Consider the following 17,527-nt stretch of genomic DNA (forward strand, 5'->3'; position numbering starts at 1 on the left):
GTTATATTTGCAGTCAAAGTGATTGAGATAGTTCACTGAATTCGCTAACATACTTTGAACACGTGTTTTAATTATATAAAACAATGATTATAATTATATATCATGTTCCATATACGGTTTTATTCCTTTGCCATGTCAGTTTATAAAACTAATGTTATCTTGTTGATTATTCCAGGGGCTATCGTGATATTTGCGCAATGGTAAGGTATAAAATCTTAAACCCGATTTGAGAACAAGATTCCATTCAGTCAGTGTCGGTAAAGGCATAAATGAATACTATCTTTCTTCTGGTTTTGGCGGCATGCGCCGTAGCCGTACCTACGGTAAGGAGTTTCTGTTTATGTTTGCACCATAGAATATCGCCCTTGTGAGAGTCTACAAAAAAAAATTAAGCAGTAATTCATTACTTGTAAATGAAAATTCATTTACAATTATATTAAAGTTTTACGGAATTAATTACTATAAATATCTTCACTCTTATACATTTTTGGCTACACTCATGATAAATGGTTTTTTTACATAAAAACTAACACAAAAAAAGCAATGCCGTACCTTAAGTAAATTGAGGTCTGGCGTCTTCGAGTTTTAATGTTTAACATCTAAGCTCTCTGTGAATTTGGTTGCAGTAATTTCATAAATGCAACGGAAGTCAAGAAACGTAAATATGTGACGGACGGTGCTGCTACATGTAGCGGAAGCGCGAAACAAAGTTGACAAAGACAAAAGGAAACTTTGCAGTATTTACGGTTTAATGAATTTTAACACGATGTGCAGTATTTTAATAAAACTCCTTGTTGAAAATCAGATCCAAAGCATGAGTTTAGTATTTTTTTTTTTTTTTTTCGCTTTCATCGAAGCCGTTTTATTTTAGTTTTATATGTCGCTCTGCGAATTGAATGATTCGATAGTCGACGCAGCTCTTCCGGCAGTGAGTTCTAGCGGCGTGTGTGAAAACTACGTGTGATTCGCGTTCAGAAATGTAGTTGAAAACACAATTAGCATATATTTATCATTCTCGGCAATTTTTTATTGAATTTTGCGTTAATTTTTGTGTCCGAGTTTCGTAATCTAAGTGTATTTGCAACATGGTAATACATTAATTTGCTCGTTAGTGAGGTTTAGATGTTACATCATCACTGGCGAGTACCTCTTTACGTTAATTTAAATTATTTATTATTTATTTTAAAAATGGGTAGGACAGGTCCTACAGAATATATTTCCCAGCAATGATTTTTTTTACGTTGTTAGTTTCTGGTATTTATTAACTTACTTTCCACATAACCACAGGGAAAAAAATTGAGACTATCTCTCGCAGGAAACTACAAGTAATTTAAAAGTAAAATTCGTGCGAAGCTAGCACCACAGGCGTGTGGGGTCTGGGAACTTGCAGGACCGCCCACTAGGTCTGACAGGCGACACTCTACTATGTACTCTCTGAGGTTTACAAATCCCGGAGTGCAGTGAAGAATGTTCGTGGCCAACATCTACCGTGCCTGCAAACACGTGACACAGCTGTTGACTAATCTGTATAAAGGATTCGATCAAAAAATTAAAAAATGGAAGGAAACATAATTTTTTTTATTTAATTAACGTCGATCTATTAAATGTAGTGATTGGCCAATAAAATCCTCAAATACTTAGTGTTTGAAGGATTCGATATTCGAAGGAAAAAAATATTCTAAGAAATATACTAGAGGAAATTAAGCAAATTTAAAAATTCAACACTAATAATCTCTGAAGATAACTAGGTAATTTTTTTTTCTTCATGCCTATCCTGTTACCATTCTCCAAGATATTGTACGTGTAATTATATAAATAGAATTACATTATTGTTACAAGTAGGGAAAACGGGTGCGTAAGGTCAACCCAATACATTTTATACAGTTTTATTTGCTCCTAATATTTACATCACGAATTAAATTACCAAAATTAATGTCTGTTCACAAATCACTAAGTATCTATCTAGTTCCACAGTTTGCACTCCTCACTGGACCTAGGCTCAACAGCGGTTCGCCCCTTACCTCGCACCTGTACACACACGCAGCCTCGCGCCACTCAGTCCCGCCGCTCTGCGCCTGCGCCGCTCCCCGAACACGCACTTCACTCAACTCGCCTGTTGGAACTCCTGCGGAGGCCGGCGTCGCCGCTTTCATACCCTTGGCCGTCTTTCTGGAACTGACTGGAGTGGTTGTGACGTGTCGCGTTATCCCGGACCGACCCCGATCTCGAAGCATCCAGAACAGCGACGTGTCATTCACGCCACTCCACGCGGCGGCCTCAGTAAGCCCGCGGTTCCCCAGGCTGAGGAAGGAGGGGGTGGTGACAGGGTTTGGCGAGGCCGGGCCGTCCTAATCCCCGAAGGTATGCGCGCGTGACGTAAGTGGTCGTGCGGGGCCGCCAAGCCGCTCAGGTACCTTAGCGGCCTTGCCTCCTACGTTTGTAACAATATGTATTGATTCAGGAAACCTAGTTCGAAGAACAACCATTTAAAGAGTAGAATGTTTCAACACTAAAGTTAATATATATTTTTAAAATTTATTTTATATTAATTCATGTTTGACACTGGACACCTAGATTAGGATTTGAGAGGTATATTCAAGGATCTCTCTGGGATTCTAATTTGAGATTCGGATTCGAGAAAGTTGGGGTGTGACCCATCATTAATTAAATGTAATAAGAATGCTGTACTTCAAGCTGTGGCTTGATATTGCCGAAATACAAAATGTCCAGTTCAAATCTCTCTCAAGAGTCAGTGTTAACTTCAGCAGGGTTTTTGTACCAGGCAGGATGATGATAAGGTCCATTTAAACGCATTCACTTAGTGTATATTCGCCTGTGTGCCTGCCTATCTGCAACAACTTCTTTTTACCGCCCGTTTTCATCGCAACAGCGTACGGAATGTCTGTATCGTTTCAGATTTCATAAACAACGTCTAGTTTTTTTTCCACGTGATTTTTTGAAAATTCTTAACAAATAGTGAGGATCGCTGGATTTCGAGGTCATTTTCTGAGATTCATTGGCTTGTGGGGTTTTAGCTGCGTCAAAAGTGAAGATCTTGCCGACGTTTCGCTTGATATTACAGTGTCACAGTGTCACAGTACATGGCAGTCCTCTTGCCTTTAAATACTTTCACCTGAGAGGTAAACGTTTCCTTATTGGCTGTAGCTGAAGGTCAGTCAAAAGGACGACTAGATGTTAATGCTCATGCGAAATGTTAATAAGCTTAATACGTAAGGTTAAATAATGAATATTTGTATTTAATACTTTGGTTTCAATTTATTTTTTTATTTTTGGTTGATTATAGTTTTTCTTCTTGTTTATCTATTTTTATTCATGTTGTGTACTTTACCTTTACAAGAAATCTGACCACAATTAAAGAGCACATATTGAAAAAACTGATTTTTTAATTATACATTTTTCCGTAGTTTAAGTGTGAGCTATTTTCTTAGTAAAGTCAATCTTTTTTAAGGGAACATGTCTTGTTTTATTTCTATTTAATGTTTTTTTAATTGTAAAAGTAAATTTTTTAAATGTGATGTTAGCCTAAGCGTAAGAGGAAGCAGTGTTCGCGTCTTAACTTCACCACATGTAAAAATAAAATGAATAAATAAATTAAATGTTATTAGAAAATACTCATGTGGTTTATTTTTTACAGGAATGGCGAGATTTGAGCAAGGTCAACCGCAAGAATCTCGACCTTCCTTCAACAGCGAAACAAAACTTTAATATTAAAGGTAAGCACCGAGCAAAGTCTTGATGTTTCGGTAAAGATCTTAAAAACCTGTATTAAAATTTTTAATGTTTTTAATTATAAATACCAATTGTCTTCATTGTCTGGAGCATGTCAAGTAAAGTAGGGATATCAATATTCCTGATTTTTTGTTTTTAATATAATATACCTATTATCTGTTTGATTAAAATAACATCAGTTCTGTACCTCAAAGGCATAAGACATTATGTCCACTTTAGGGCAAAACGCACTTTTAACCATAAACTTGATTACCATCTCGCATTCTTTCCATTGGCAAACAGCACTAAGATCTAAGATATCTCAAAAATTTACATATTTTAGTTAAAAAATAGTTGCGTAAATAAGTGAGTCATTAAAACTCTTTGAACTGCTCACTTGAAAAATATGCTTTTTGTGACGTATTGCATTATGCCTCCGAGATAAATAGTTATTAAAGTAATGATTAAGTCGTTTGAGGTAATATCTTAAGGTGTCATCCCTGGAGCATGTTTCTAGTTTATAAATTTAAAATACACTCAAACAAAACATGTCTGCATCGGTCCTCAAGTATATGGTGTTAACTAAGTTTATACTGTAAGGATTATTAATAACCTTATACTCTAGCACTATTTTTTTAATAATGCTGAATACTTTAAAAAATATAATATCCGTTTGATTAGGGGCATATGATTAAAGCATGCGTTTTTGACACATGTCACAACTTTGTCCTACATGTTACACTAAATAAAAAGGTATACTGAAAAAAAATCACTTTGATTCTCTTTCACAGCTCATTCAATACCAAAAATACTTAAAAATGTAATAGTAAAAATATCCAAACTAACCAATCGTTTTAGTTTAGACAACATGTTCTTGTTGAAAGTGTAAACAAATAGTATTAAATGCATGTTCCCCTTCTTCCGGCTGATTGAATTTCGTAACCGCACGTATTTTTTACTGTAGAGAGGTTCGTTAACAAACATACGTCTTCATCCTTCCCTCTCGTGAAGCCAGATAGTCGAGCTGTCAGACAATGTTCTCGCGTTCTGGAAGATCCGGGTTGAGCCCAGGGACTGCTATCTTGATTTTGGTCTCCCCCGTTTTCCTTAATCACTTCCAGTGGAATGGTTCTGTACTGTGTAGGCAAAAACTAATCTCTCCACACTCTTCCCGTCTCCCCCCCCCTTTTTTTTTTTGCCCATTCATTTTATTGAAGAATAAGTGGAAGAATCGGTCAAGTCCTTTAGTAAGGAAACATTTCAGTATTTGACTGGAGTAAATTAGTAAAACCTAAGAAACTGCCTTACTTCATATGTTTGTTTTACATGATCATGGATGAGGATATCAACGTGAAATATTCGTGTATATTTTACATGAGTGCGTAATAATTATTTCAATGAAAATAATTGATGTACTAAGTTTTAAAACGGACTAACAGTATGAAATAATTTCTCCAAACCCCATGCAGAATTATAACTTCATACAATTCCTAAGCCCAATAAAGATTGTCCTGAAATTTAGAGAAAGTGAATTTGTAATACCTATGCAAATAATCGTAAGATTTAACATGTCACCTTAGTTACTAAAAATTTTATTGCAATGCAAATGATATGAACTGTATTGTGATTTTTCTCAATGACAGAAAGTCTCTACACTTCTTACTATTATTTATTGCATACGCACCACATTCTTCGTTTTCAAACTTACAATTTTTTGACGTGACAACGTCTAATAAATCGATGAACGCCGGCTGCACGCACGAAAAAGTTTCCCCTTTACGCACATTGTCCCGTTTCGCTGTGTCCCATTACGCTCATTTTATATTGCTCTTTGCTAACCAGAACCTCCTAGCATTGCGACCGAGTCCGTGGCGTAATTCTGTTTTCATGCATTTCAATGTAACATTTTCATTGCTCTTTGCTAACCCGTTCCTCCTAGCATTGCTGCAGAGTCCGTGGCGCAAATATATTATTTTTGACTGCATCTTGGTATTGGGTAAGCCATTTTCCTTCACATCATCCTTGAAACACTCCCATTCGTTTCCTACTTTTCCTATCATCGTCCTATCCTTAACAGAATAACACAGATAGGAAGAAGTTAAATAGCAAACATGTATAAAAGTTATAGTTAAAATAATCTCTTCGTTAAAGTAATAAACATATTTGAATTAATGAGTGCAAATAAAAGTAAATTTATCAATTAAATTGTAGATTTCATTTCACTCCTTCTTTGTATCCATACAAAATAGTGATAAATTAATAACGGTGATTCAATTTTATTCATAAAAGTATGCAATCATTTCATCTATGTTTTTTTATGACGTTGTCACGTTAAACTATCGTTCGTAAACCGACTTTACAGACAACCAATTTTTCATTGGTATTAAAAATTCACAATCATAAATTTGCAGGAGAATCTGATTGGGGTTAGGAATATGTATGGGGCTATAAATTTGTATGGAGCTATAAATTTTTATGGAGCTAGGAGAAATTATTTTACATTTTTTAGTTGTTTTTTAAAAACGTGGAGGTTTAAAAATATATTTTAATAATTATTTTCTGCATTTTATTCTTGTACGTGCATTATCATCAAGGTCTGGGCTATGTTTAAAGTTTCAAGAGTCTCTGGCTCATCGGGAAGTTAGTTAAAAATCGATTGCAAAATTTGTACCGTACAGACCAACAAAGAGACAGAAAAGAATACGAGTTAGTTAAAACGTGATAGAAAAAAAAAGAAATGTTGTTGCTAACGGCCCAGAAAAAAAACACTGGATTAGGGACACATTGTTGGACATTATAGTAAATATGCGGATTTTAAAAATTTTCTGTTACACATTTCCGTTTCTTCACTTCCGTCGCATTCACGGAAGTGCTACGACCAAATGTCGTATACCGAGAGATTAACGTTAATAATTCAAAATACAAGAGAAATTATTTGAAAAAAAAAGGCGCAGAAATGATTCGGGGAGAGATGGGCACCGTTGCCAGACCTGATGCAAGCAGAGAACAGGTTCGCAGGGACATGCTGTTCTCGTCGCTTTGCAGCCGACCCTGCGGGACCGCGCATCGTGGGAGGGAACGTGGCAACGCCGCACTCGATGCCGTACCAAGCCGCCCTGTACGTGCCAGTGGCGTTGGGGACCGTATTCTGCGGCGGGTCTCTCGTCGACCGCCAGTGGGTGCTCACCGCGGCCCATTGCCTCGACTCGTGAGTTCTAACTTTTCAACGTCCCCCACCCTCGTCTTTCTAATTCTGTACGAATCAACATACTTATTGATATTCCAATCATACCTGATCATATTCCTATTATGAAATATGAAGTTCCGATATCTTTACGCTTGGTAGAGGATAATCATCGTTTCATTAGTGAAGTGGCTGAGTCCAGGCAATATATTGTAAGTTTTATTTATGATTGAGAGGAACTCCTTTATTATAGTCTTACAGGGGCGTAGCCAGGGGGGGGGATTAGGGGTTCAACCCTCCCCCCCTCCCCTTAGCACCAAATCTTTAATTAATATCTTATTCATCACTCAAACAAATTTAATATTAAAATTAATTAAAATTTTACCATTACAATATTTAAATTTAAGAACCGAAAACTGCTAAAATAGCACTGTTTTACACCTTAAAATCCTAATTTTCCCGGGGGAGGACCCCCGGCTTTAATACGGGGGGGCTATGCTTCTTAACACCCCCCATACACAAATCCTGGCTACGCCACTGTAGTCTTATATTCATTATATGATATTAAATTGCAACTTTAATGGTGTAATCAAAATTACGAAGGCTTAAAGATTAACTTTATCTATAACTTTGAAGATTATTAGTTTATATTCAACTTAAATCCTTATTATAATGTAAGAATTATTGTAACGTATGTAAGTACGTAGCAAGCAAAACAAAATAACTTTACACAAATTGTCTTCTAGGTTGCAGGTTAGTTGGCAACTACCAACTCTGAATATAATATGAACATCTTAATCATTTAACTTCAAGAATTCACTGGTTCATTTACCGACAGTTCAAATTCCGAACACTTGTGTGTGTGTGTGTGTGTGTGTGTTTTTTTTTTTACGTAGATTCAAAGGTAAGAAACAAAATCATAAAATGACTGGTACAATCACGTTCAGATATTACATGACTTAAATATATGCTCTCGAGGACATCAGTCGATGAAGAAATGAATAAGGCTCGAGAAAAACTAAAACGTCGAGTTTCTTCCGCCGGTCGCTGAACCCACTAAAATTTCGGTTGCCTATACGACGTGTCTCAGAACTCAACGTCAAGCCGATAACTGTTGATAATTCATTCAATTACAGTTCTCAATGACAAAACCAAAGTTTTTCATTTACAGGCTTTGTTTCTTCTAAAGTTTTAAAAACCCTACCCTGCACCAACTTAAAAGGTACGGTGACTACAGATTTTTGTTATGGAACCGTGAAGAACCCTACCATTGATAACAATTTTAATAAAATTTAAAAATGCTATACTTTGCATTACAAAAAAATTTTAATTGGGTAACTTTGACCATTCGTGCTGAAAAAAAATTACTATGGTAATTAGCAAGTTTTTTCAAAACTTGTATAGTAATGTTTTGCATTATGAATAGGGAAATTTATGCAATTAAACATTTGTGCCGCAAAGTATATTTTTTTATTTGATTTTCAACTGTCATTAAATACGAAGGTAATTTATGATTGCGTAACGAAAGTTTGTAGTCACATTAATTATTAATAAATTTCGTTGCAGTGTAAGGTCAAAAAAACGTTTTGTAAAATGATTTTAGTTTTAAAAATTACAACGCTTTTTAGTGTTGAAATTTTCAGGACCTTAATTAATTTGCCTGTAAACTGTTCTTGGGTTGGTGTTTGAGTTCTGGGACACTTCTGTATATGGCAAAACTGTTATTATATTTGATTGTGGCAGGAGATAAACGCCTCAAGTTGCTTCAGATGGCTGCATGTGGCAAAAATGTTATCATACTTGATTGTGGCAGGAGATGAACGTCTCTAAGTCGCTTCAGACGGCACGTGTGTCGCTGCGCAGGCGCACGGGAGCCGTGAGGGTGGTACTCGGCGCGCACGACATATCGACCTCCGAGGGCAGCCGGGTGGTCGTCGACAGCAGCGAAGTCCGCCAGCATCCGTCGTGGGACAAGACCACGTTCAAGAACGACGTGGGCCTCGTCAGGCTGTCGCGGAAGATCGAGTACAGTGGCGAGTACACGTCGCTGCATGACCCCCACAATCGATAATACGGGCCCTGCACCCACCACCCAATTTTACACAGTCACGTGCTACATTATAAATTGCATGGTTATTTCTCACCTGCACTCTTTTTTTTACGATGTTATTTTACCTGAAAGTACACAGAGAAAAAGGTTTGTTTGAATCAAACAAATATTTCTTTATATATGGCGAAACGAATATTAACTCGGTGGAACAAAATATTTGTTAGCTTAACCAAACTCGGTATGTAACAAAGATGATTTGTTACACCTGACCAAATATATATATTTGAGTTGACAAATCAATTTTTTTGTTTGGGTCAAACAGAAAATTTTCCTACCACAAAATATTTTGTTTTAATTAACAATATATATATTTATTTCGCCATATACAAACAAATATTTTGTTTGAGGCAAACAAACCTTTCTCTCGGTGTACAGGGTAAAATTATGGTTACTATTTTGTAAGTCCAAACTAAGCTTCGTTTATAAAAAAATTATTTTACTTTAAAATAACCACAGCGAATATATGTATATTTATTTCACACGCTGAGATAGAAATAAACGGGACTGGTCCCGGGTCCTGGACCCAGGGGTCCACCCAGCCCCCACCCTTGTAGGGGGCCATGCGTCGCTGAGAAGGTTCCCGCGGCGGTGGACCGAAAATCGTTCTGACCGACGCGACGTGACGGTCCGTTCGCAGACAGTTATTTAAGTTCTTTAAATGATTCGTGCAATTGGGGAATTGTGATTTAATGCAGTTTTTTTTTTTCGGACATACTCCATTGAAGTTTTGCACTGTTTGTGAAGATAGAAAAATTTTTTTTTACCGAAAACAAGGCCGAATCAGCTGATGTCGGACAAACGGAACCAACGATGAAACTAAACAAGTATTATGTACAACACGACGACGACAGCACGGACAAAAAAAAATGTTCAAACCTCCAAATATCAGACAGCACAAGAATTCCCTTGAAGTAATGTAGTCATGAAAAATATTATAACCACGCATTATTATTTTTCATGACTAAGTTTCTTCATGGGAATTCTTGTGCTGTCTTATATTTGGATGTTGAATTTTTTTTTGTCCGTGCTGTCGTCATTGTGTTGTCCATAATACTTGTCTAGTTTCATCGTTGGTTCCGTTTGTCCGCCATCAGCTGATTCAGCCTTGTTTTCGCTCAACTTTTTATCTTCATAAATTTTTTTTTTTTTTCGGAATTTTTCAATGACAAACAGTGCAAAACTGCAATGGCGTATGTTCAAAAAACTGCATTAAATCAAGACAGTTATTTAACCGAAAAGTCATTTGACCGACAACCCGAAAATTTATCCCACTGCGCTGGAAAAAAAAGAGCCTTAACTTTGGAAACAGGCAGTAGACGGACAGTTCACTCCGCTGACAAGTCATTCAACCGAAAAAAGTAATTTTACCGACAGTCAATCGGCCGAAAGTCGTTTCTCCGACACTTCGGTTAAACCAATTTCTGTTTACTGGGTGCTACCTGCTGAGAATCGTAGACCGCAGTAGACTAACATTCGTTTCGCCGATAGTCATTTAACCAGAAATGTTTCATCCCGCCGGGAAAAGAAAAAAATGTATTAACTCTGGAAACAGAGTCCTTCAACCGGAAAGTAATTTGACTGACAGTCTATTGACCGAAAGTCTCCTCTCCGACATTTCGGTCAAAGACTTTTCGTCTTGTGACTACTGCCTGCTGAGAATCGCAGCGATTGTCTCTACCATCGTTAAGTTCTTATTTTAATGAGTTTATTTTTTTTTTCTCTTCCTCAGCCAACATCCAACCTTTGAGGCTCCCATCGCGGTCCCAACAGCAGGCGACATTCACAGGTCTCCAGGCCACAGTGAGCGGGTGGGGACACGCCTCCGATGGTAAGTGCCTGTGTGAAGTGATGAGCGAAACTGTTGAATTCCAAGCAGCCACCTGGTGCGGTTAATGCTACTGGTTCCCACCCGATACCTGTTTTTATTTCACTCGTGGTAATATAACGACAAGAATATTAAATGGAAGGGCCTTGTCGTAGATAAATAAAAACTTCAATTCTTGATTATTGTGTCATATACACACAGAACCATCGAAAGAAAAAAAAATGAACAATAAAATGATGTTTTTGTTTGTAGTTAAGAACTAGGTAGGTCTGTTTTCCAAACTTGAATTTTTCAATTATGTATTTTTATTTAAAAATCAGTTTATGCATTTTTCGAAAAAAAAAATTACAATTACTAGAATTGCTTGCATTACAGATTATGGGAAAACATGTTTGCTACTGATACTTTCATATGCTTGCTAAAATTTGAAAGTTCGTCTCTACCTGTGTGCATGCTGTGTTGGTAGATAGATAGGGGAAAGTGGTGAAATACCGCACAGGTGGGCAATACCGCACAGCCCCTTTTTTGTGTTAATTGTAGGCTGAGCGCCGCCTTGTACGTGGCACGCTATAGCGGGAGAGTGGGTGAACTAAGTAGTAAGAGACTATTTTGGTAGTAGCCGTATGAGTGTCGCGAATTGCTCCGAAAGTTTTTTTAAAATTTCCTTCTTATTTTGTTGTTTCTTATTTAAGAGGTAAGTACTATTTATATTCAATTTAAGTTTAATTCATATAGCCTAACTGGTTGGATTCGGCATTTTTTTACGGTAGTCTGCTAAATATATCGTTTGAATAACGAACTTTGTTTCTTGTTTAGAGGAGCTAAAATGGTGGAACACATTGTGGGGTATTACCGCACATGTAGGGTGGGTAATGGCGTACACTGTGCGGTATTGCCCCTTTGTTATGGTATATGACTAAATATAATTTTTAAATCTATTTTTCCAGATAGAAAACTAATTTATCATAAAGAATTCCGTTAAAATTTTAAACAGTCATTTATTTAAAATAGACTAACAGAAATCATGTGTAGGTGCAAAACATTATTTATAAGCAACTTTGTGTTGCCTGTCAATAAAGGTGAATAATAAAATACAAAACATGAACAATACTTTTGCTTATTTTTCATATGTATATGCAGCAAATTTTTTGATAAATTTGGTGTATAAATATTGTCAAGACCCTTATAAAACTACCTGGCATGGTCTTATAAGCCAATTTGGTCGGCTCTTTTAGGCCAACTGTAAGGATTTGTTTTCATGCAGTTGTATGTTACTATACAATGTTACATAGTGGATATGACTCCTACAAGTATTCTTTTAAAACTGTTTTCACAGATGGCGAGGAAGAGAGTGAGAACCACAAATAGAGCGAAATGGACTGCAGAGAGTATGAAGGAAGCATTGAATGCCATGACAATGGGTCGAGGGCTTAGGGAAGTAGCAAGATCTTTTGGGATTCCTGTATCCACTCTAAAAGATCGGTACAAATCTGGAAACTCACATGAAGCTAGCTTAGGTAGAAGCTCCGTCTTCTCAGCAGCTCAAGAAAAGGAACTAACCAATCATATAATAACGATGGCTAGAATGTTTCATGGAATCACGCCTGTAGATTTGCGCCGAATTGCTTTCGAATTCGCTGAGAAAAATTCTATCTGGAATGATTCTAATGCAAGTTCTCGAACAGCTGGAAAAGACTGGCTTCGAGGGTTTCTTAAGCGAAATCCACGAGTCAGCCTTCGCAAGCCAGAAGCAACAAGTTTGAATAGAGTTATTGGGTTCAGTGAAGCTGCTGTTAAAGAGTTTTCTTCAAACCTTGAAACAGTGATGACGAAACACAAATTTCAGGGGTCAAGAATATTCAATATGGATGAGACAGGAATATCTGTTGTTCAGACCCCAAGTAAAATTTTGGCGCCCAAAGGCCAAAAACAAGTTGGATCACTAACAAGCCTGGAAAGAGGCAAAAACATAACTGTCTGCATGGCTATGAGTGCAAGTGGGTCATACATACCATCGATGTTTGTTTTCCCAACAGTGAGGATGAGTCCAACTTTGAAGAAGGGAGGTCCTGAAGGGGCAATATATGACTGCTCTAAGAATGGGTGGATCAACGAAGATCTTTTCATTAAATGGCTGGAGCATTTTGCAGCACATGCGAAGCCAACAAAAGAAGACCCAGTGCTGTTGATCACCGATATCCATAACTCTCACAAGACATTAAATGCATTCAATTTTTGTCGAGATCATGGCATTGTTATGTAAACGATTCCTCCTCACACCTCGCATCGTCTCCAACCACTGGACTTAACATTATTTGGTCCCTTAAAAAATGCCTACAACAGAGAGTGCGACTTGTTTATTAAGGTAAATGCATTTAAAAGGATAAATGCAGACGATGTTGCAATGTTGTTCAACAAAGCATTTATGAGGGTTGCGACTATTGAGAAAGGAGTTTCCGGATTCTCTGCAGCAGGAATTTATCCTATTAATCTTGATAAATTCACAAAGGATGATTTTACATTCCCTACCACTCAGATAAGTTACAGGCGTACGTCTTACCTTGTAACTGTTTCTGATGATGTCGCAGAAAGAAGTGAAGTCGAGAATAGTCATGATCATACGGTTAGGCCTACAGTCAGTGAAAAGGAAAACATTCAGGAAGAAAATGTTGTGAATGAATCGAGTGAAAACGCTGAATGTTACCAGCAAACTGTCATTAGGCCTACTGAAAAGGATTTATCTACTGCTACAATTTCCATTAGGTTTTCTGATGTAAATCTAATTCTTTGTCTTAGACCTACAGCTGGACCTTCAGTGGCAACACCTAGGCATCGGTCTAGGCAGCATTCGGTAATTTTCACTGCAACTCCAACTAAAGTCGTGGTTGAAGAAGCTATGAATAAAAAACAAGCAAAGAACATAAAAAAAACCTAAAAGCTAAGAAAAGAGAAGCGAATCCTGACAGGCGTATGAGCACCAGCAATAAGAAATTGAAGCTTGAGAAGACAGTAAAGAAAAGTAAGAAAATAAGCTAATTTGGTCCAAAGAAGAAACTTTTTGACACTGCCATTTCCGATGAAGCAAGTGATGCAGATTATTTTGCACATTTATGCGATGACAATTATATCGACGATATTGACCAATTATTTAACCAAATTGCAACTACGCCTACACCTGATTCAAGTGACACGTGCATGTTTTGTAGGGAGTTTGGCAAAAATAAGGAGTTGTGGTTCAGATGTGTTTTTTGTTCGGGATGGCAACATGCTGACTGTAGCGCATCTGACACCGCAGAAATTTTTTTGTGTGACTTTTGCAAAGCTAATTTATTTGGTGGACTGTGAGAGGAAAACATAAAAAAATTAATAATTACTTATTATGTAGAAATAATTCTAATGTGCATTTTTCTGGCCTGATATACATGTCTTAGTTTTATATTGTTACCAAAGGTCTAAATGTAATACAAAGTTTAAACGGAGTGTGTAATTTATTCTACATAGTCGGTAGTTAGTTTATGATGTGGTGCTTGTACATAATAATATGGTGTGCGACATTGCCCCATGGTGTGTGCGGTATTTCCCCATGGGGTGGGGAATACCGCACAATTGCATCATTTTGTTTTGTTGTAAAATGTAAATAAACTTATTAGTTTTTTGCAGATTATATTATAGAGATGAAAAAGGTATAGATCTAGGTTCGTATAATTAGTCAGCATATTTTAAAATAAATAATAAATTTCAATTTATAGCACTTATTCCTTAAGTGTGCGGTATTTCCCCACTTTCCCTATGCGGTTTTACGTCTACCTGAAGCGGGTCATTAGAGACGATAATACGACACAGACCCGAGGTTACTTAGGGAAATAATGGGCTATGACCAATAGTGAGAAGCCATCAAAGCGATTTGCCTGGTTTTTTTTTTTTTTTCAGGAAAACCAGAAGACACTCGTAATCGGGTTGGCAGGCTTTCTTACAAATGCCATTGTGCAGTCTTTCTCGATCATGTTTTATTGTTCCCGTGCGTTCATAGTAATTTACGTATTGAGAAGATATTCAAACTGAATAAACATTAGAAAAATATTTTCAAAGAAAGGGCTCATAGACATTATCTGGAAAGTAATAGCAGTTCGTCCATCCCATTTTTTTTTAATTCACCTACAGATCAAGTCATGAAAAAAATTAAATATTTTTTTCAGGAAGATCCATAAGTACAACGAACCAGAATTACTGCTAACGTTATTAGTTTGGGATACGATGGCACTTTGGATAGATAAATCGGTATAAATTTAAGAGGAATTGACACAAAAATTAAAAACTAATTTAGTGAATATTGCCAAAATTAATTATTTTGAAATTAATAACGGTAGATGGAATTTGGTATTTATGCGGTGAGGAATCTTGCAGACGTCTAAGAGAAGGGAATATAAAGATGATAATAATAAAACGTATAATTTATTTACATCATACGTTTCATAACATAGTATTTTCAGTCTCATGTTAAAATTATTATTATTTTTTAATTTGTTAAGTATTTGTGTTACTGTTGCTGCAGATGCCACTACTATAAGCCCTGTGCTCCTCTACGTGACAGTACCAGTAATATCCAACTACGACTGCAACCTCATCACGCATGACGTCATCGAAACGCAGATGTGCACATCTGGGAGCGACAAGAAAGGCGCTTGTAACGTGAGTTGGAAGGTTCCATTTATTCGCGCAAGATTGTGACGTGGCTGACGTTAGCTACTCACTCTTCGTTGCAAATTTAAGTTAAACCTTAGTGCGGCACAAAATATCATTCGTATTTTGTTTTATATTCCAAACAATTCCAATACGAGTGATTGTAACTATTGTGATACTGGAACAGGAGCCGCTCCAAAATCAGGAAAGCCAGGTGACCGACCCTTTTCATTTCATTTTCTTTGTTTGCCTGGTTTTCAATGAAAACGTGGACACATATAGGAAAGATGTTATCACCTCATATTTTGACCTCGATTTCATCGGATCTTGATCGTTAGACAGCATTCATAAAACATACCCGAGTATAAAGATAAATCAAGAAAACTATTGTAGAAATTGGAGTTCCATTTTGGCTTTAAAAAGTTTTTGATGTGTAAAATCTGAGCTCCCAGTGTGAATTATTTTGTGAATGTAACGGAAGTCGCGTAGAACAGAAATGTGTAACCAAGGTGCTGCTACCTGTGGCGAATGGCATGAATCAAAGTTCCTAGAGACAAAAGGAACTGTTTTAATATTAACTGTTTGATAAATTTTAACAAGATGTACAATATTTTAATCAAATTCCTTGTCGAAAACCAGGTCTAAAGCCGGAGTTTATTCGCTTTTATCGGATTAGTTTTATTATATAGTTTGAAATTTCGGTCTTCTAATCAAATGATTGAGTAGTCGACGTAGCTCTGCTCTGGTAGCGAATCCTAGCTGCGGATGCGGTAACTACGTGTGACTAGCATTAAGAAACGTGGTAGAAAACACAATTTTGAGTACATCCATCACGTTTGGCATTATTCTTATGAATTATTAGTTAAATTTCGTGCCAGAGTTTCATTTTATAAGTGTATTCGCAACATGAGAACACGTTAATTTTCTCGTTACCGAGGTTAGATGTTACACATCACTGGCGAGTACAGAAGGACTAGCTGACATTTTGTTTAATCCTTTTCTTCCTTTCCCCTAGGGGCTATTCCATAATTCTCGGACCTCCCGAGAGTGGTAAGGCCCCTATCAGAAATAATAGAACCACTCCAAAAAATATCCTAGGGAAACTTCTGTGCTGTAAATACTTGTGTATACTTAACAATACTTCTTTCACATACAGCATATTATTGTTGCTGTGCAAAAGTAATAAATTATTTAATGCGCTTTCCTGAAATCTGAACATTTTAAATCAACTTACAACAGGCGGTATTGCAACAAATGTACAAAACTGTTAACACTCTAACAATATACTAAAACATATATATTCTAGATTTAAATTAAGAGTCTAAATCCATATATTTTCAATTTTTTTTTGTTTGGTTTCAGGGAGACAGCGGGGGTCCACTAGTTATTGAAGAATCGGACGGGGTCAAAACCCAAATCGGAATTGTATCGCTAGGATACACTCTTTGCGAAATGGGTTGGCCTGATATTTTCACCAGAATCACCAGCTTCATGGACTGGATATCGAACACTGCAAACATCACCATCGGACTGTGAAGTTGTTGCAAATTCCATCCAGGCATTTTATCAACTTTCGAATTTGAGTGCTAATAAATACAGTGAAACTCTGTTATTCCTAAGTGTATTTTTATAACATATTGCAAGCATTAATATTTTATAAGCAGAAAATGACTCACAAATTTGAAAGGTAATCCAAAGGTTCTTACACCTTTTAAATAAATTCATAATGTTAGTGGTAGGTAATTTTCGAGATAAATATCTACGCTCATTAAACTACAAAAAATTGTGAGCGAATCGTTCAGTAATTGTCAGTGATACGCAAACATCTAACCTCATTAACAAGCAAATTCAGGTGTTCTCTTGTTGCAAATAAACTTACAATACAAAACTCTGACATGAAATTTAAGTTAAATCTCTTTCAAATAAAGCCGAGCATAATAAATGCATTTACGCAAATTGTGTTTTCAACTAAATTTATGGATGCTAATCACGCGTAGTT

The 17,527-nt window shown here is 36.6% G+C and overlaps 1 protein-coding gene across 1 annotated transcript; it reads left to right on the forward strand.

Moving 5' to 3' along the window:
* The first annotated feature begins 229 nt into the window (after positions 1 to 229).
* Positions 230 to 17,140, forward strand: LOC134534871 (brachyurin-like). The gene is made up of 7 exons (XM_063373515.1): positions 230 to 323; positions 3,656 to 3,734; positions 6,775 to 6,937; positions 8,777 to 8,946; positions 10,753 to 10,851; positions 15,401 to 15,537; positions 16,891 to 17,140. The coding sequence occupies exons 1-7, from the start codon at positions 270 to 272 to the stop codon at positions 17,062 to 17,064; spliced, it is 876 nt and encodes a 291-aa protein (XP_063229585.1). The 5' UTR covers positions 230 to 269; the 3' UTR covers positions 17,065 to 17,140.
* Positions 17,141 to 17,527: the final 387 nt, after the last annotated feature.

The sequence above is a fragment of the Bacillus rossius genome, chromosome 8 (assembly GCF_032445375.1).
Source record: "Bacillus rossius redtenbacheri isolate Brsri chromosome 8, Brsri_v3, whole genome shotgun sequence".
NCBI lineage: Eukaryota > Metazoa > Arthropoda > Insecta > Phasmatodea > Bacillidae > Bacillus > Bacillus rossius.